This window comes from Pieris brassicae, chromosome 10 (genome assembly GCF_905147105.1).
Source record: "Pieris brassicae chromosome 10, ilPieBrab1.1, whole genome shotgun sequence".
NCBI classification, from domain to species: Eukaryota; Metazoa; Arthropoda; class Insecta; order Lepidoptera; family Pieridae; genus Pieris; species Pieris brassicae.
The window spans coordinates 2,749,382-2,771,594 of NC_059674.1; the positions used below are offsets into that span (position 1 = coordinate 2,749,382).

General features: G+C 34.0%; 1 protein-coding gene across 2 annotated transcripts; it reads left to right on the plus strand.

Annotated features, from left to right (window-relative positions):
- The first annotated feature begins 578 nt into the window (after positions 1–578).
- LOC123715349 (ras-related and estrogen-regulated growth inhibitor) lies at positions 579–21,419 on the plus strand. 2 transcript variants are annotated; one of them, XM_045670322.1, is made up of 7 exons: positions 579–630; positions 8,577–8,692; positions 10,159–10,295; positions 10,822–10,974; positions 14,710–14,862; positions 19,582–19,741; positions 21,148–21,419. In XM_045670322.1, coding segments are annotated over exons 1-7 (957 nt in total). In that variant the 5' UTR covers positions 579–628; the 3' UTR covers positions 21,384–21,419. The 2 variants fall into 2 exon arrangements, with proteins under 2 accessions (XP_045526278.1, XP_045526279.1); XM_045670323.1 differs by lacking the exon at positions 579–630 and adding an exon at positions 4,574–4,732.
- Positions 21,420–22,213: the final 794 nt, after the last annotated feature.

Consider the following 22,213-nt stretch of genomic DNA (forward strand, 5'->3'; position numbering starts at 1 on the left):
GGAGATTGAGAGAGATTCTTGTCTTTTAAATTAAGTGGATGAACAAATTATGCAAATTGCATTAGGCTGTCTCATTAGATATTAGTGTGACGATTCAGTGATCTCGTTAAAATATGGCAAAGCTGATAAGATTCATTTGCAACAATATGTCGCAAACGAAATATTAGTTTAAGATCTAGTAAGCTAATACATTTTTTATTTTGTCAAATTATGGCACACACAACGAATTACCATTTTGAAACCATTTAAGTGCATTTAATTTTATGTTTAGTTCTTGATGTTTCGATAGCTTTACATCAGCCGTTGTCAGTTGTTATAATATCATCAACATTTAAGATTATATCAATAAAGTACATAGATATTTGGTGTATTTTTACAACTTTTTATATCAATTAGGGTGGAAAATTCTTATATATGTTATTAAGATAACGACGCGGACATAAATAACGGAGGCCATTAATTTTAATGAAATATCGGAAAACAATAGTGTAATGGCGACCATTTTGAATGGTCGAATATAATCCATAAGTTTATCCATATATATATAGAAATACTTAATAAAAACAAAACGAATTTGACGAAGATCTTATTGTAGCGCGACCTATCTCCCTATTCCAATTTAAATATAATGTAAGTATTCAAAGAACCTTAATTTAAAACAAGTAATTGAAATTAATAATATTATATGTTCCATGACGTATGACGAGGTATAAATAAAAAAAACTAAATGAGTTTTCTGTACCAAGATTAATTGTTTGTAAATAATATTTAAAACAGGAACTAGGGTTAACTTCCAGTAAGGCCGGCCGCATCGGATCAATAATGGTCATTGGCCTAACAATGATTTAATTTCAATAGGCAACAAAATTCATATTAACACATGTTTAAGAGACTTTCTATAATAAAGAATCACACTACACCGAATTTATACAAGTACTATTACAATTTGAGGATATAGTTTTCAAATCACGCCGGACCTTTAGTAATGAAGTTTATGAAGATGACAATTTAACAATTAGTAAAACCCGCTTAAGACGATTTCTAAGGGACCCTACCAAAAACGCGTCTTAAGCGAGAAAGCGTATTATACGGGATAGAAAAAATAAAACGTACTACGTACTAGTATGTATTATGTTCTAATTTTGGTATATATAGGTATTAAATTATATATTTATGAATTACATTAAATACGTTTTGTAATTATAATTACATTATTTTAAATAATCACTTATTTTGGTTTGACAGAAAGATTTTGATGCATTAGCAATTAAAAGATTTTCAAAATAATTCAAATTTGCAGTTCATCTTCGCTTTGATCCAAAGAAGCTACATAGCGTCATAAATCATTAAAATCTGACAATGCCTGGGCGTTTCACAAAACCGTAGTTAACTCATCTTCGTCTTCATCATTATCACTCAGGGCCTCGTTTTGTGTGTTATTCACATTCTCAATTGATTGAGTTTCGTACGGTGCTACATTGTCATCAATGGAAGAATATCGAGGATAACGCTGCAGTATCTCGGGTTCTTCACGTGCGGGAGGGGGAATTTTTGGGGGCTCGCATTAGAGCGCTCGGTTAAACCTCTCGGCTAGGGCTTAGGCGTAATAAACGGGATTATGAATCGTATTAAGCGTTAAGAAATGTTTGAAAATATGTCTGGAGTTGCAGAGACTGGCGTAAAGTGGCATATTATGCGTGAAATCGTATTAAGCGTGATCGTCTTAAACGGATTCTACTGTTTAAAATTTAGAATTATAAGTAACAAAGGGAGTCAATCATGTAATTTGTCAAACTTAATGACGTATGTTGTCGCATGGCTTAAAGAGGCTATTGACCAATCACAAACAGAACGCGTCATTGTAGCATCTCTTTTAAAAAGATTTTAAGAAATAACTGATTAATAAGAATTTTTTTTTTACATGAAATAGTGACTAAAACGTACAATTTATAACGTGTATATTTTTGCTTAAAAACTATCATCTATATGTCGTCGCGACTTAATATAAATGCAGTTCTTATTACAGATGGCCCTAATTCGATTTATTTAGTACATTGAAGTGCCACGCGAAACTGCTCTTTTATTATCACGAGTGGGCTATACGTGGGACAGTAACACCTGATAATATCATTTTATCCACAATTAGGTCATAAAGTTATATTAAAAGTACAATCTACCTTAGTTTTATTATAAAATTTAATAATACGAAAAAGTGTAGTATCCAAATGTTTAAAGGGAAAATAATTGTTCATTAATTGATCTAATTTAAATATTTAATCGATATTTAACTCTCTCTTTAAACAGCTCATGTCTGAGCGTCAGCAAGGAAGCATCAAAGTCAAAAATCATTTATTCATATAGGTAACACAATGTACACTTATGAACATCAATAAAAGAGATATATACATTAAATGCTTCTATTTTTACATTTACTGCCAGTTCTCAAATCAAGGGCGTAGATCGGAAGAGAAGAACTGTCAATAAACTCTCACTCTTTTTAATCGCCAAGTTTTTTTTTTGTATTACACAACGTTTGTAAGGAGCTGCAACCATTACACTATGTTCCACATGACATCAGCAGGAGGCATTGTGAAATAGGAGCACGCACTTACATTCTCGTGGGAACACCACGATCACCGAATACACGAATTCAGGTATGACCAGTCACCACAAGTAGCACCCGTTCACGAGTATGACGCATGGCCAGCCATCGGCCCCCTCGCCATATTTTAGGGAGAGAGACAACCGGAAGCATGGGAGCACCTGGCATCTGGAACGGACTATGTGTTTCCACCGGTTTCTATCCAGCGCCTCTCTTATGACAGTGTACAGTTCCGAGGACGATGAATCTTTTACTTGATCAGTGAATCTGGTTGGTGAACGGCCTCGGGGTCTTGCCTTATTTGTTGCCAACCACGATCAGTTTATGTATTAATATTTTAAAGTATCATTTATTTTATATTTATTACGGGTAATATTAAGATAATTAAATAGGCATATGCTAAATATCTGCAACTTATTTATACATAATGTATATACCTTAACAGAACGAGGTTGCTTTTTCGAATTCACCCTACAAAGATGTCGATAATTTGGAGACAGTATTAAGCGCGAGCAATCTCTTTGTGACGGGGCCTCGTGACATATTCTTTCCCCAGGGATCGCAAATAAGATTCCTGTCCGCCGTCTTAAACAGCCGTTTGCTTTATATGAACTGAGTTTTTGATGTTTATGCGGAGACCAGACTGATGAATTAAAGTCAAGTATACTTCCGATCAATGCATTATACAGGCTTGAAATAGCTTTCGTGTTGGTGTACGTTGATCCCCTCCAAATGACTGATCCTGATCTCTCATAAGCGTTTTATAGTTTGTGTAAGGTGGTGGTGTCGGGAACGTTAGTTGTGCATTCATTTGTTCTTCCACAATTTCGCAATGATATTTTCTTTATTTCCGATGATTCTTTATAGGCATCAGAGATGTTACACGACTGACTATCATTGTGGCACATTTATTGCTATTCAATTCGAGCTCATTTTTTAGCTCCAAATCATGTCTGTCTCTTCTTGAAGGAGTCTTCTACATTTCGCTTTAGTAGAATCTTATCATTATTAAAATATAAAAAAATCAGTGGCGCTACAATATTTTTAGGTCTGGGCCTCAGATTTCTGTATCATTTTAATCTAATAGGCAAGTAGGTGATCAGCCTCCTGTGCCAGTGCACAGTCGGGATCGAACCTACGACATCAGCGATGAGAGTCGCACATTGTAGCCACTAGGCAAACTATGCCTCCACTGAGTGGTTTTCCAGCACTCTAGGAAGTAATAATTATCAACGCACGATATTAATAAGCCAGTGGTTCAGCCAGTGGTGATCAGCAATCACGCATGATATACGTATATGCTGGTCACAGCTGGGCCCACCAAGTACTTTCGTTTGCGGCGAACGTGAGCTCTGACTTGGTTAGGTGTCAACTCTGGCACCGCGTGAACCGCTCGCAGTTTCCGTTGCCATATGCTCCAAATCCAGGTGATTCATAATAATTGGATTCGAATAATCATTCTTCCCCGCCTTAATATAATGGCAGAAACACTTAATTAAATTACTTCATATCTCATTGAGTTTCAATGTCCGCTTAATATTCACTATGATGCGCGCCCTACAATCTAAAAAGTGACAGTCTGTTCACATGTACCGTCGAAAACTAATTGTCATTTTCATACAAATCTTGTTTCGACTTTCTACATACACTAATGTTAACGCATCTTGACTAAGGCCCCAGTTACGATTTACTAATAAACGTGTAAATTTATGAAATTGTTAGCTATGCACGAAGGCACATGGGAATGAAATCTTACTTAAGTTACTGTATTGTTTTTTTTATAGAACAAGTTCACCAGCCTGTACCAACAGTATTATTGGCCGAGGAACATACGGAGGACTTTAGGTAAAATAAAGTTTAAAAAAAATCTTTGTATTAGCTCTTTAAATCCACTAATGAGCCAAAACTAATAAAATGTCTCAATCTTGTAGAATCTTTCAATAAGTGTTTCTGACGTCAATGGTTATTTAAACTTAGGATTAAAGCCCTTAGAAAAGCACCACGGACTACGGTAAATTCAGTAGCTTACGGTAGCTTTACAGAGACGCACGCTTCGCACTCGTCCGTAATATTTTGCGTAGCTAGAAATTCAATTACGTAAAATATTCGAAGTCGCCTATTAATTAAATGGTAAGTTAATATTATGTACTTTGTATTGTTTAGATGTCTCTACATTTGTGTTTTATTTACAAGTTTTACAGTTACTGGCAATGTGTTTATTAATGTAAATGAAAGCTTCACTGTGGTTTTTGTTTTGTAATTAGCTTCGTCTGGCTGGACTTTTATATAAAATATTTTAGAAATTAATATTCAGGGATATTGGGGCATTCTTTTAGTGACATGGGTTTTGTTACAAACATACTAAAATACAAATATTTATTATTTATAAACTTAGTTGTATAGTTTTGCATGCAACGTAATACCGAATAGTATTTTTTTAAATATTACGATTAGTGAAGCATTAAAAAATAATATAAATTATGGAATAACACCTCTTACAGTTTCATATATGTATCTAACAGATTACTGCATCTGTTACAACATATACAGTTGATTTTTTTGTTGACATCATGATGTTTTCGTTCAAAAATTGCGCAGTTACAAAAAAGAAAACCCAGGTTGGGTTCGAACGTTCTACTTTAGAATCCAGAGCCACACATTTCACCACTAAGATAACACTGCTGTATTTTATATACTATTTGCAGCATTGAAGCCGTAAACAACTTTCTTACAGTTCACGGTACCATTATTAAAAGTTTTAAACATTTTGACGTGTCATAACTTTGAGATTGATATTAAGATAAAATTAAAGAGATGTTTTTCTTATTTTTGTAGTGAAACTTCTTTATCGGCGTTGTAGAAAAAAAAATCCGTCACATTTTTCGGTTACGCGCCACATTATTCCGTTACGCGCCTTGTTTTTCTTGTCCCTACCACGGTTGATTCGAAGAGATTCGAAGGCATTAATAACAAAAATATATAATAACGATAACAAACATAGTAATAATTCTATTACAATTAATGAAATTCTGTAATAATCTTAGTAGTAATAAGGTAAAATGAAATAATTGTATTATTTGTCTATGATAATAAAAGCCTTTTGTTAAACTTTAACTTATTTAACTTTATTTAACCAATTTCTGTAAATTTCCATAGTAGATCATTTTTCGAAAAATAAGGTCAGAAATTTCACTTCTTACGTATGTACACTAGAATACGGACACATTTTTTTTTAGTATTAACTAGAGTTTCTTTTCCCGATCTTCTTTCCTCACGAAGTTTTTCTTCACTGTATATACGAGTGTGACTAAAAGCCCTTCCCCATGGGCATATTCAATACTCCATTAGATTATTCATTCCTCATCATCAGTGCTGTGGTCATAAGGACAGTGTGCACGGCAAACATAGTGGGTCAGGCCAAACACTGCGGCAAACACTTTTTCTATATTGATTTTTATCTCTCATTGTTAATGTATTGTGTGCGTATTAATAAATATTTCTGAATTATGTTTTGATTCCAACTAAAGACGCGAAAATAGTAATTTCAACAGAACCAGGAGCTGTTTATTCTCGACTCTTTGTCGATTATAAGTACTTTTGTGAAACGCATAATATTTTTAACAGCTTCAGTCTGATCGGATTTCTCGAATATATAAAAGACAGACGTATTCAACAAAGTCTCGTACGTAATAAACAGAATAATTTTAAATGTATTTACATTATTATTAAGCATAACACATTCAAATCAAATACAGAACTGTGAAACAATATTAGTTCTGAGTTATGGCAGAGTCTAATGTGTAAAAACACATGAAAACACTCAATTCGTTTTGGAGAAGGATGATTTTTTTTCTTAAACGGACACAAAATAGCTATGAAGACTTTTTTTATGCGACTGGAGGCTAACGCTCCTCATTTTCCGGTTAGAATTGAGTGCTTACCCAGGGGCACCTGCAACGCTTGCAAGTGCGTTGCCGTCCTTTAAGAATGGTGAGCTCTTCTCTTGTAGGTCGTTGTCATAGCTGTTAGGAAATACCTGGAATAGCATGATTCTGTCATGGAACGCTAAACCAGAACATATTCTGGTACATATACTAAATATGTAGATTTATATAACGAAATTGTTTCTTGTATTTTTAGGTTTTTAATCTCACAGTTATATATATCTTCATAAATATATTCTACGCACGAGACGTTTTCATATCAGAGTCAAAAATAGTTCGATTACTAATATTCGATGTAGTATCATGAATTGAGCAGATGTATAATGTTATCGTATCGAACGATAAAAATCATAGTAAATTGTATCACTTCAATCAAGATAGCTTTAATATTTTATAGCTATTAGTAGCACGATATAAACAGTTTGGGTTAATTTATCTAAATTCCGATGGGTATAGGGCAAAGTATTTTTTATTCTTAAAGCACGACACACACATACAATATTTATTTTTCATGTATAAACGGAAAATGCAGATACAACCAACATTGCTAACAGAAATTCATATAACAAAAAACAATAACTAAAATATATTTTTAAATGGAGTCCCTTTAAATACTGGCACTGTTCCCCCTTTCAGTAGGTAGACTTCTTTGCCCAAGGTCTTCGGTCTCTTGTGATGTCGACTAATCCTTTTGCTTTTTTCTTAAAAAGCCTTATAGCGCTAGGACCAAGGGTCTCGACCCCGAAACTAGACCGCTGTATTTGCATGCTTTAGCTTATGTTTGGTATTATGATTTTTATTATGTATTTGTATAACCCCTAGATGGAGTCTCCATCGCGTTCGGTCTATAGCCTCGTATTTCACCTCGCTCCAAGTCTTTCCGGCTCTCGCTGTCACATTTGCATCTTTAGGCCGTTAGGTTTGCTTAGGTCCACGTTTCCGCTTTCCTTGCGGGTTCCAATCAAACGACTGAGGATATAATTGGAATCTCTTCGGAGTGTCTGGCCTATGGATTTCCACTTGCGTCGCTTGATATACGATATTTAAATTTTAAAGTAACGATCATGCCTGATCTTGGTACTATAGAAAAATCGGTAAAGATCGAAGGGGCAATCGAGCTGGCTATTGCTCAAGGCTTCCATAGCAGCAAATATCCCTGCCTGGAGTAATGTGTGGGATAAACTCTGTTATGCAGGGAAATCATGTCAATCAAAGGTTGCAACTCCTATTTTGATGATAGGATAGGTCTACTGTACCGTCTACTACAACTACTTTTTCATTATAGTGACTAAGGGATAGGTTTAAGGCCTATGGTCATGAATCACATGTCTCAGGGATAAGATCTCTATGAATTATATTGAACCCATGCTATGACAGAATCTAGTCTAGAATCTAGACAGTAATCTAGTATACTAAATTATAATAATTTAGTATACCTATGCAATGCGATATAAGTTACATTTGTTTACTCGAGTGGTGACTTCTGAGTCATCAACTACGTTTTGTACTGTCCAATGTGATGAGCATCACGTAATATCTTTTATTAATTGTTATTTTATATTTCAACAGTACCACTTTATTACTTAGGCTTTTTTTAATATCATCTTCAAGTGGCCCCTGAAATGTTTGCGAAGATAGGTAAAAATGGCTAGGTGCTAGATACATATATAAAGAATGTTTCATCAATTTGAAGCCAGCATCTCAATGCTACTCTGCACGCTAGTATTATTGATTACTTTTTTTTATTATATCTGGGCTATGCCTGCCAGTACCTTTTTCATTTCAGTTTATTCATATATATATATATATATATGAATAAACTCCTATATATATTCATATTATGATATAAAGATGCCGTAAATAAAGCTTTGTCAAAATTTTACTCGTAAAATTATGACAATTTGAATATGAAATTTACAAAATTACTTTGAAGTTTTGACTTACAGTCTGTTGATGTATGTAACGACATGAAAAATACGAAATTATCTTATAAAGTCAAATTTTATGTAAAAATTTAAAACTTTTTTCAGGTTTGTCATGCTTTCGATGACCTCTCCAAAGTCCTCGTTGGCTAAACTTGTGTTATGTCCAAAGGTCAAGCCGTTTAAAGTTATGATCCTAGGACAGTCTGGAGTTGGCAAATCTGGTAATTATGAAATTTGATAAATATTATTAAAAAAATACATTATGAGGCGCGCTACAACCTTTTTAGTTCTAGACCTAAGATTTCTGTATTTGTTCCATAATTATTGGTGAAAAGGTATAAGGGTACAAACGTAATTAATAGTATATTGATGTGCGAGGGTTGACAGTCGGAACACGTTGCAATGACGGTTCTACACGTGTACTGAACAACATTTAAGCAATTTAATAAAACTATTTGCTTTTTCTTTTCTCTCCATGCAATAAATTCGTCGTATATGTAGCGACTTTTTTATTTTTCCTGTAAAATGTTCTTCGAAGCATTTTATGCAATTAAACTGAGTTCGAGTGGTTATGTACATTAAGTCGATTTTTAAAAACTCTGGTCGGAAGATTTTTTCACTTGATATTCTGAGACACGCCGTTAACCATTTGGGTCTAACCTAAGCCAGTTTCCTCACGATGTTTTCTTTCACCGTTCGAGCGAATGATAAATGCGCATATAGACAGAAAGTCCATAGGTGGATCCGAGGATCGAACCTACGACCTAAGGGATGAGAGTCACACACTGAAGCCGGCCAACACTGCGTATTAAGATTTTCAATTGCTTTAATATTATATTATTAAGATCTTTAGCATATAGCAAAAGAAACGAAGATAAAATCTCATGAAGACAAAATCCTTAAACCTATGAACCTAGATAAGCAGATACTCAAGAATACAGCATTAAGAATAGGTTTTTTGGGGATAAGTTCTTTATATAGTGTTAACGCAAAACAACTTACTATAGGGACCCTAGTGAATGACAACAATGAATTGCGAATTGTTAGGTCCAAAATTATACCAAATTCAGTTTATTGACTTGTATTTGAATACCAATGGTTATCTGTAGCGATTACGATATCGACTTCTGCATCCAAAAACGTCGGCGTTTGACTCCATTGGAAGAGAGGAAGCTTTTTTTATCTGTTGTGCTGTGGTGCACTTGAGCTCGCGTGATACAGAAACTGAAGTCAAAGTTGAAGTAACCAGTGCAGGGTGGGGTCCATCATCAGGATGCACACCGACATCCCCAAACAATCATATTACATCTAAATAATGTATTTCTATTATAGATTACGAAACGTTTAAATAACTTTATTTCTGATACCGAAACATATTTTTATATGAGAAAATTATAATACAAGAGGTGCAAGTGGACATCAGCCGTAATATTTAAGTCATAAGGCCATTCTCGCATTATCTAAGAGAGAGTCCAGAATCACGAGAGTTTCACCCCTTCGTTGTCGACATCCTCAGGAGTGGAACTCCACCTTCCATCTTTCCTACCGACGTGTGCCCTCCAATAGGCTGCATCTCACTGAACATCAGGTGGTTTTGTGGCCAGTCCATTTATGAGCACGATTTAACACGTTTTCAAAACCCCGAAAGTTACTTCAAAACTATGTTCATTCGTGTTTTGCATTACAGCCTTGGTGGTAAGATTTATTACACGACGATTCATCGGCGAATATGATCCCAATTTGGAGAAAATATACACTTTTCAAACGGTAATTGATAACGAAATGGTTTACTTTGAGATACTTGACTCTGCAGGCGACCCTCAAGTAAGTTCTTGGTTTATATAAAGTTTTCTTATTAATGTTATTTAGGGCGATAGTAATTAAAATAATATTTAAAACTCTTGCATCATTAAAGCGAAGTTTTTGCGAACAGAACACTGTCTACTATTGCTGAGGTATTTTCTTTCACTGTGAATTATCCTTATAATAATACAACAGAGTCCAGTGGTGCTACGACATATTCACACTTATAAGTGTTCAGCCTTCTCTGCCTGATACATCTCGTGAATTTTTTAGTCACAGACATATTATGAGTTTATCAAAGATTACCTTTACCGAGCCAGTAGGTAGGAGGAAAGATCCATTGACTTGATACGTATGACGAGATACCACCGTTCATCGTGTTTATCAAATTATTCTATCAAAATTTAATAATTATTTTTAATTTATAATAACTAGTTTTTTTTTGTATACCATTAACGACTTCTACCGTCCCAGCTACAAAAATATATGTTTAATTGCGAACAGACGATGTGAATTACCACCTAAATCAACTGATTTATTTTTCTAGAAATGCGAAAGCTTGGAAAACCATATAAAATGGGCAGAGGCATTTGTCTTGGTATACTCTGTGACAGATAAATGCTCTTTCGACGAGTGTCATAGACTAAAATTTCTAATAAACTATAATAAGAGGCGGCGTAGGCTCGCTTCGTCGCTAAAGGTCAGTAATCTAATACGATTATTAATTCATAATTTTTAAGGTTATCCTAGCCTACAACTTAGAAAACTTTTTGTTCTATTTTTAAAATATATATCTGTGGGTAAAGGCTAAAACAGCCCCGGATAATTGACATTTATAGAAATGGGTTCTGTAAATGTCAATTGTCATAGTCACCTATCAACGTAGCGTAGACATTGGACGATGCGTACTCGCAGTCAAGCGCTATATAACTTGCAAAAGCGATACCCAACAAAAATGTTTGTGTACTTTAAATGTATTTTAATATTTGGGACTTTTCTCATTTGCTTTTGTTCCCTTGGGCCTTAGGGTTCGAATGCACAGGCGCTAATTAAAGATTTAAGATAGAGGTAGATAGTACCGGTGACTCCAGAGCTGGTGCTTTCTTCGCTCAACGAATAAATATCTCTATAATATATAGAATAGAGGAAATTTAATTTTGTTTTAGTTGATTATTATTACATTATTTTTAGTATACTAAATACTGTATATTTGATTGTTATGATGACTAATACTATCTATCTTTTAAATAAAGTTCCACTAAGCTTATTTCAATATCCAAAGCGCTGGGGTTACATTTTGAATAGATATTTAAGTCTGTATATAACCGAGCCAACATCCGTTCATTAACAGAAAATATTACAGAATTTGTGGGAGTCAGAAGTTGTTTCATTTATTTGTTATTTAATTAATGCAAAGGTTTGGTATTTAAATTACGTCAGAAGCGCTACGTTGCCCCTTATCACCACGGCAGGCACATTGCATTTGATGTATTTTTCATTACACTTTAGACGAGTAGCCATTTACGATATTTGGATTTCCTCAAGCTATTCTTTCACTGTTTTAGAGTCAATCACGTATATAAAGAATAAAAGTTATGTGTAGAATAGTTTAAGCGAACCACCACTGTGGAACCAACTGCCTACTGCAATATTTCCAAACCAATTCCACTTAAGGTCCTTCAAGATCTGAGCGTACCAATTCTTCTTTAACATCAGGTGAACCTCCTGGCCGTTTGCCTTCTGTAACATAAAAAGATGTACAGCATATTTAAAGCATAGGATTCCTCCAATGGCACATAAAGCAGGCTTTTAATCCCTGACTGTGATTTACAAAAAAAGAAAAACTAATATATTCTTTACCATCCAGTTTAATGGTCATATAAATTCTTTTGCTAAAAAACGGTTACTTAAGTAAAATTACGTAAGGTCGATTTCAGTTAGATAAATTTAATTTAATTTTCTGATATAATCTGTATACAATCGTGTAATAATACGCGGGAAGTGTAGTCTGGTAATTGTTATAAATTACTAAAACCACACACACGGTCAAACCACAGTTGGTCGGTAATGAACTTAAGATATTTTTACTTTTTTAAATTAAACTTACAAATAATAACGTGACTAACCTCCTGTTGCCAAAGTCACAGCTTAAATCCATCTCCCTAATGTCTTAATATTCTCTCTTTTAATTGATTTAATTTTCGTAGTACGCAGAAACCAAATATATTGTATACTATAAAGCGATATGGTTACTATATAAAACTATACCGTTACTATTTCATATGGATATAACATAGAAGGGCGCCTTCTAATAATAAAACAATCTATTTTTATCTTTTATCTAAGTATTCACCGCATTTAATATGTTATGAGGGCATGATATCTAAATATACATGAAATTATTTGTCCTATATAAAATTATTATTAAAACATAGTAACAGTAAAAGGCCAGCAACGCACTCGCGAGCCCTCTGGCAATGAGAGTGTCCATGGGCACTTAACAGCAGGTGAGCCATACCAATATATGGAACATTTTTGTATGCTACCCCATACAATCTGTTCGCTTTTTTCAGAATGTACGATTACCCTATGTAAGAAATTAAACATTTTTTTCTTATTATTCTTTTGATAAAAACCTTTGAGATTTCAAGGAATCTATAATAAAAAAAAACTCTAATTGGTCCTTCCGTCTCCGAGTTCGCTTATTTGCGATTCATTATTATTTATATAGATTATGTATGTCCAAGATTATTTATTACGTACATTTATTTAAATAAAACTTGTTAAACTTGGATAAATAGGAAACTAAACTAAATTCATTTATTAAATGTAATTTCTACGGCAGAACTATACCCATATAATCGTTTATTAAAACAGTAAAATATACAGAATTTACAATACTCTTAACCTACATAATAATCATAGAATTAATTAATAACAAGAAAATTAAAACAAATTTAAAAAGTTTGGCTTCTGTGGCAGTGTTCCTTTAACGCTGGCAGCATTTGCTCGCTGTATTGCGATAAATTAAATAACATTTTAAAAGTTTGGTCCCTGTGGCTGTGTACCTTTAATGCTGTCGCTATATTGGGATACTTATTCGGAAAGTAGCAGCTCTGGGTTCACCGCTACTAACCAGGCACCAACTTAAATCTTGAATTAGCTGTACACTTGAACCCCATGACCCAAGAGTCTCTATTCCCAAGGGAACAAAAATGGTGAAAATACTTTATTTTTGGTTTCGAATGTTGTCTCTCATGTCATTTTAGTAACAAAATTCACCTAAGACTAGGCAAATGCTTTGCACTTTTAAAAGCTACTATGCACTGGATTACAAAATATAATATTAAGGAAGAAATCGCTTGATGGCGATAAGGCCCGTTGCCTAATTACTAAAGTAACCTGCTTGTATGTTGTGTATAAGGTAACGAAGTGTGAATAAATAAATAAAAAATATGAATGTTAACTACATCGAAATAACCTTTTTCATTAAATATATATTGGATAAAAATTCCTTTGGCTCAATTTACACAACAGAGCTCGAATCTCCATTGTTTCCCAACTTTGAGGAAAACTTTTCCGAGGTTTTAATTTCAAAATATTATAAGACTTCCAATAGGTATATTTGGAGAATATTTATTTTATTGTTAGTTTGAAGCTCCCTGGAGGAGAAGGGGCTTTTGTTTCATTACCGAGGAAATATTCATTATGTCTAGTTTTGAACACTGGCTAAGAACTAGTGACTGGGTATTGCACTGAAGCAAATTGAACTAATTTTGGTAGAATCAATGAGCCATATACTACGAAATATGCTATTATATTCACATTGTGATATTATGTAATATAACCATACTATATGTACCTATATACGGGGGCAATCCAAAAAAACATAATGATAACAAAATCGGGGGAAACATTTTGGCGTTACAGTTTCAAACTATCCTCTACAAGATTAAATTGTACCATTGGAGAGCTAAAGAATCAAAAAAGTTCATGCGATAAGCGATAAGTGGTGGAGGGGGAAGCGCCGCCATTTTGAGGTCGTTTTGCTATTAGTAAAAACAGTTGCCTCGGCTTCGATGTTCGTTTAAGTTATAATCACTAGCTGTCGTCAACTTATCAACTTGTCGATTATAGCAAACACGTATTGACGTACAACACACGACCGTGTGCATGACACAGCCAACCTCATTTTTTATATTCATATTACGTAGTTCTGAGTTCGATTTCCGACAAAACCAAAATTTGCTAATGAAACAGTTACTGCATTTCTGTTTCACGTGTCTGAGTGCGCATCTGAAATTTCTCGAAGTCTTAAATAGTTCTCAGCCAGAGACAATTAACAATTATATACTGCCGCGAAGTTGGTATTGACAATGTTTTTATTTGTATATTTAGTACTTGCATATTATATTATACATAATAATGTTTTTAGGATAATATTCACGAGACACCCGTAGTGCTAGTTGGTAATAAAGTGGATCAGGTTGGTGATCGTATGGTGACGACTGAGGAAGGCCAGCGACGAAGTAAAGAAATCGGTTGCGTTTGTTTTCATGAAATTTCCGTGAGAGAGAGTATTGATCAGGTAATTTACACTTATATTTGAAAACTATTTGAATTATACTTCTTAAATGGAATTGTATCGTAAATTTTTTCCCAAAACCCAGCAACGTAGTCAGGGAGTGACTGTCACATTGACATTTGACAGATAACTTGTTATGGTTGATTATAGTCTATTAAACGTTGGCTTACTAACGCCATCTAGTGTCGCAAATTTACAATGTTAAGCAGGAGTTTTACGTCATAAAAAATAGCGTATATATCTAGTGTTTAATCTGGACACCATCTATATATATAAATTGCTGTTCGTTTGTCTCGCTAAAACTCGAAAATGGTTGAACCGATATTTAAATATTGGTGAAAGTTCAGGAAAGGTTTAACGGTGGTAAACATAATAAATAAAAATACTGAAAACGACAAATCAAAATCCAAAATAAACTGTTCCTAGCCGGGAAATTTTGCTGTCTTTTATCGAGAAATAAAAATTGTGACTTGGTTGCTATATACATATTTAATGATGATGAATGATGCCTATATAAGCTTGTGTTTCATAGATGTAGTATGAGGTATCTCTTTGGTCTGTTTTAAAAATTCTGCATTAAGTTTTAACACATACATATGTAGGTACGAAGTTCACCGGGTCATCTATTTTTAAAACTTAAATCTCCTTTATAACCATCAATAATAATAATGTGTAGTACTCGCACAAACTAAAAACAATATTAGCTACATTATTCTTGACAGATTTATATTTGTGTTTTTTACGCGACTGTCAATATTTGTGTTTTTCCGTTTCCATACGAAGTTGGCAAGCCCACCAGTTTATTTATATTATTAACAGGCTTTTTTATTTGAAATAGACTGTTAAACTTTCTTACACTCAATGTCGCAATTAAAGGTCTGGATCGGTATCTGTCTAACAAAGATGAAGAGGATCTGGCACCAAATTATTTAAAAAAAAATAAGTCGGGTTTTCCAATAAATAATTTAATGTATGTAATGTAAAACAAGTATAGATTTTTAGGTCTGGGCCTCAGATTTCTGTATCTGTTTCATGATTAATGATTGTTCATCGAATAGGTAAGTAGGTGATCAGCCTTCTGTGCCTGACACAAACCGTCGACTAAGGCAAGCCGGTTTCCTCACGATGTTTTCATTCACCGTTCGAGTTAATGTTAAATGCGCACATAGTAAGAAAATCCAGTGGTGCACAGCCGGGGATCGAACCTACGTCCTGAGATGAGAGTCGCACGCTGAAGCCACTAGGCCAACACTGCTCTAGATTATTTTATTACTGCCTTTATTATTCAAGACTCTTTTGTGTGCACTAAAATCGGAACTTAATAAATTAATTAATTTCATGTATTATAAGAAAAATATTATAGAAAATTATCTTATATTAACAGTTTAAAAATCTCTTGAATTTAAATATCAGAAATTTAAAATTCTTTTTGCTTTTTCTTTTTATTTTTATAACGATTTCATTCACAATCTTCTATTTATTACGATGACGTAACGACAAAATATTATGTCCCGAGTACTAAATGTACATATGTACAGATGACCTAGAAAGGAAGCTGTTGGATTCAGATGGCTGTAAATCCAGACCATGTTCAGCAGGGGATGTCGAAATAATTGAAGTCACTTTAGAAATAGATAACGTTTTTAATCAAACAATAACATAATAAAACATTTATACCAGGTTAAAAATTTTAATACAAAATTATTTCACATAAAACTCTTCAAACAGTCAACCCGAGTTACCTATAAATTCATTTACAAGTTATTAAACTTCGATTGAAGAAACCGCTAGTAAAATGCAACAAGGAATAGGTTCTGTGTAAATTAATTGGCAATTTACTGCGGAAAGGTACAAAGGAAAATATTTTACTTAATAGGCCAGATTTGTTTTTATAACTTGATCGCGGGTCTCCGCGTCGTCACGATTTATGAGTTTATTTTAAGGCCTCTCAAGCCGAAAGTTACTGCGGATATTAAAGTTTTTTTTACATAAAACCTGTAATAGCCTATCAGGCAGATCTGTAGCCGAGAAGATGAGCCGCAGGAAAGTGCCAAATCTCCTATCCTAAAATTTTAAACTAGGTCTTAATTTCTTAAACTAGGTCTGGTGGGCTTGGCATCTTCCGCCGAGAGTGAGCGAGAACTACTCCGGAAATATCCTCATGATATTTATGTGTGAGTCGGATCCCGCTCACATACCCTCGTCACCTCTTCCGTTATTCATTTACTGACATATTTGCTAATTCTTAGCAGAATTGTCAGCTACGATCTGTGCTCGAGCAACATGCCCATCACGAGATAGCCTCATGCCAGTCTCGTGTTCCAGACCGCCCTTGGCTTGAAAGTCGGACAGTCAACAAGTAACTGGACCACCGCTTGGTGGGTTCTTTCCTCACAGTCACACACGGGTCCTGTTTTTAGCTTTAATCTGTGTAAATTACCCTAACTTTCGTACTAACTGACGTGAGACTGATCTTGAATTATCGTGATTCATGTCCACTTTTTACTTTTTGTTTTTCATGTATCCAGTATCAGTTTAGTTTATTTTTTGTTCCTGTTTAGTTTCTTCTTTATAACTATTGCACTGTATTTTTGCACTTTGCCTACCTTATGTAATTTAATACATTTTTTTTCTTTACTCACAGTGGTTGCCTGGAAGAGGTCGCTCGAAAGCGATTAGGCGGCCAGTTGCCCTCCTTTTAATTTAATTATGTTCATTTTTTATATTGTAATGTAACGAAGTTTTAATAAATAAAATAAATTGTGTCCAATTAGATTTAAAGTCAGAGGCGTATTATATTTTTTTATACTAGTGCCCTGCATGTTCACGTTGATTCGTTCGTAGCGATTGAGACTATATAATTTCTTAATATATTGGCTAATCACTATTAATCAGCATCAAATCTGTTGGAGGAGGCTTAACTCGACGACTCGATTTTTGTCTTATTTACGTTTCATATTTAACATAAATAATGTTTCCCATATACGCATTCTTTTGTAGCAATTTGTTGCAGTAAGTGCATACATAAATTCGGCAGCGATTCGTTTTTATTTTTATACCTAAACGGGGGATCTTATGATATGTTTTATAATGTTTGTTTTTCTTGTTACCTTTGTATTACAATAACAAAACATAAATATTCTAAAAGCAAAAAAGAAAAATCGAAAGATGGATTGCTAACAAGCGATGTCTCCGTAGGAACCCGTAGTTATATTTAATGATTAAACATGAATTACAGCCAAGAAAATACATTTTCTTGTGTATCTTTAAATAATATGTTCGAAATAGATAAATTCAATTTAATAATTTTTGATGAGGGTGGTCCCAAATATTTTTTCTCGGCCGATCGTCACATTTGTTAGTTGAGTCATTGTTGAGATTTACTCGGGTTACGTTAGACACATTTTTATTTTGATATATACTTTTTGTTAATTATAATTGATAATAGTTACGTCCACTATTTAGAATGTTATAGTGAATGTTTAATGCGTTTTTGAGAACTATCGTGAGGCAAAGTATTAGCTAATATCAGTCCAACCTCTCTTTGTTCCCAAACTAGTAGAATTTCTCCAAATCCTTACGGCTGATAATATTGGGTGCCTTTCTTGCTGGTAAGAAGATATTGTAACGAGTTATGTACTCAGGACTTATTATTCTAGTATAAGATTGTGTATCGACGGCCAGCGAACCGTTCTTTGTGGTACATAATTTATCCACTAACATGTAACCATCAAGTGAAATTTCGTTATATTCATAATAATAATTTATAATATAGATTTATCGTTTATTAAAACCTAAACAAACAATCAAATATACAGTATCTACAATTTCCTTAACCTACATAGTAATAATAGAAATATAAATAGAATATTTTTATATTTAAAAATTAATTAAAAGAAAATTGAAACAAATTTTAAAAGTTTGATTTGATTCTTTTTTGCGTCATTGATGTTTTTCATGCCTTTTCCTTAGACATCGGATCTCTTACGGTCCAGACAAACCTCGCATCATCCACTTTCATAACATTCACCATGCATGCTCGTCGGTTATAGCTACTTTTAACGTGTTCCTTCTCTAGACCTGGATTTGGTCCAGTTTTGTTTCTTATACTTTTAAATTTCTGTAAGTAAATGAATTATTTACGCTTAAACTGACACGAGAGTAATGGAAAAGCAATGCAATGCAATTTTTATTTGGATTCACAGATTAATAAAAACGTTTTCTCTTTACTCATACAAAAAACACCTATTAAGAATATTTATAAACTTAGCTTTGGCTTAGACCGGATTTACTGAGAACTAGGCTAAGAGTTTTCGTTTCTAAATATTTCCATTAATTTCTTCTAAATTCTGACGGGCGTGGGAACTTAGAATTTCCAATAGCGATGAATAAAAATAAATCAGTTGCGCTACAACCTTTTTAGGTCTCAGATTTCTGTATCTGTTTGATGATTGCTTGTCAATCAAATAGGCAAGTAGGTGATCAGCCTCCCATGCCGGAAACACGCGTCGTTTAAGACAAGCCGGTTTCCTCACGATGTTTTCCTTCACTGTTCGAGTGTTAAATACGCACATAGAAAGTCGAGAAGAAAGTTGGTCAGTCGGGGATCGAACCTACGACCTCAAGGATGGGAGTCGCACACTGTGCTTTGGCTATTGCTGATACCAATTCCATCGCTGACAAGTCACGTAAAGCTATCTAAAAGAATTCTTACAATTTCAGGTATACGGAGTCTTCAGGGATGCACGTAGGTTTTGGCGGGTGGGCAGCAAGTGGTCGAGAGGCAGAAGCGAGTCAGACATCACCAAAGCACTGACGAGGCCTCTCTCCCGAGCAGCTTCCGATACCACAGACCCCAGCACTGTCATAGCTACATCGTTGTGTTAGTATTTTTGGCTACTGAGCTTAAATAGTATTCGATAATTATGTAATATAATCATTATGATTGATGATGCTAATTAGACTGATTCGAACTCAAGACTTTCATACCATGGTTTAAATTTTTTACTAGGAATCATCATCAAAATGATGATAACAATATTTAATAGGATATTACTTAATACATTATAGAATTAAATATTACTTTAACAAACTAAAAACATAAAAGAAAACTGTGGCGGTACAACCTTTTAGGTCTGGACCTCTTCTGTGGCGTGACTATTTAATTTTCTTCCGCCGTCAACATTGGGTCTAAAGCATGAGGAAACCTCTTTTCATTTACCGTACGAGCGAATGTTAAGTGTGGACAAAGAAAAGCCAAAACTGCTCAACAAATGTATAACTAATTAAAATAAATTGTCACTAAAAGAAAACACTTTTTTACCGGATTGAAGCTATGTATTATTTTAAACTTATAATATAACAACACTATATATAAACTTTTACATAATTTTAAATTTTACGACGTTTTGCGTGCTTTACAGCGTGCGTGGTCACGGTGACTGAAGACTGAAGAGGTGTTGAACGGGTTTTTGAATCCCAGGTGTTTGATAATTTTAGGCCGTCTTCTCTATTGAAATTGCGAAGCCATTGAAATAAAAATACACCCCGTATTTTTGTTTCAATGGCTTCGCGTATCTTAGGATTGGTTATGGGAAATAAATCTTGGGATTATGTAAAATAATTATAAGTTTATAATAATACATAGCTTCAGTTCGGTAAAGAAGTGTTTTCTTTCAATGCGTAAGAGCTATGTTAACAAAAGACAATACTAAATTGTCAGTATTTTATTCTTATTAGTGGCGCTTAATCCTCCGCTTTTAAAGACAAGTAGGTGTCGATTTTTGGCTCTAAAACACCTCCACGTGTCATTTCATACGAACGAGTACTATACATAAAGAGCGTAGCAATCGATAGGATAGGAACCTCGATAGGATCTGCTGGGTTGCTACCCATGGAGGTATTTCCCAATCAATTCGACTAGTGTCCTTCGAGATAAAATTAATAAGCCAGTAACGCATTACCACCTGCGTAATTAACATCTGGTGAGACTCTTGCCCGTTTGCCCCTGTTCTATTAAGAAACTTACAAATAAAAATATTAAGACCAGAAACGCACTTGCGAGCCCTCTGGCATTGAGAGTGTCCATGGGCGGCGGTATCATTTAACATCAGATGAGCCTCCTGAGAGTTTGCCCCCTATTTTATAAAAAAAAATATTATTATTCATTGGGCACTGTCGTTCTTAATTGGGAACATGCCTGACCATGTTTACGGCTTTCTTATTATTTATAGGTATTAAATAATACTTTTTGTTAACGTTTTTTAATCATGTCAAAAATAATTCCAGGTCGCCGCTGGACCGAATTTGACTTTGAAGAAGAAAGAGAAGAGATCGAGGGTGTTACTCGTAGCGACTCCAACTCTTCTTGTGAAAACGTGGATCAGTTTAGAGCAAGAGCAAGTACTGATTCTAGGCTTCCACCACGGCCTACTAGGTCTAGGCATCCGCCGACCTCTGGATCAAATACGCCTATTAGAAGAATGAGTGTTGCCATGAGAGGAAATAGTTCCAATGCATATTAAATTAAATATATTGTTCTATTATCTATTATTTAAAAGACAAATTAAAACTATCGCGATATTTTGTACACTTATAATTGTTCCCATACACCCCTGAAACGGCTTGACCGATTCTTATGATATTTTTTATGCATATTCAGTAAGTCTGAGACTCGGATAAATCGGCTACCATCTATATTTCAAACTCCTAAGTGATAAGGGCTGTCCAACCCAAATATTATTTTTATTTTTTTAGACAATTTTTTTGTTTTTATTAATTCAACCCCGAATTGACACCCCTCTCTGATCAACCCCCTATTTTTATATTATAGTAGATAATTATTTTTATTGAACTAAAAAAATGTTTCCTATATATAATATACATGGCAAAACGTTTGCCGGGTCATCTAGTTTGATATAAATTTTTGTCAGGTATGATTATACAATATTTTCATAGTTTTATATCTGCTACTTCTTTGGATTCGTAGAGTCTATTTACAGTCATACAACATAAAAAAGAAATGATGTGAGGAGAGTACGAAACAAAGATAATTAGTATTAGTTTATCTTCCAGTAACTTCTCGAAAAGATATAAATTACCATTGAAAGACATTTATTAGTACACAAATGTAGTTTTAATTACATTATTGGCTTTAGAAATTATAATTAAATTTTCAAACGCTTTTTCGTACAGGAAGGCGTGACCCCAGTCCCTTTGACGTACCTACGGATTAACATGTAAACAAATAATTATTTTTACGTGTTAATTATGATTCTTAATTTACTCAAATGCACATAAACAACCGTGTCTAACTTAAATCATAACGCTTTTTAATTTATGTATATTTTATGTA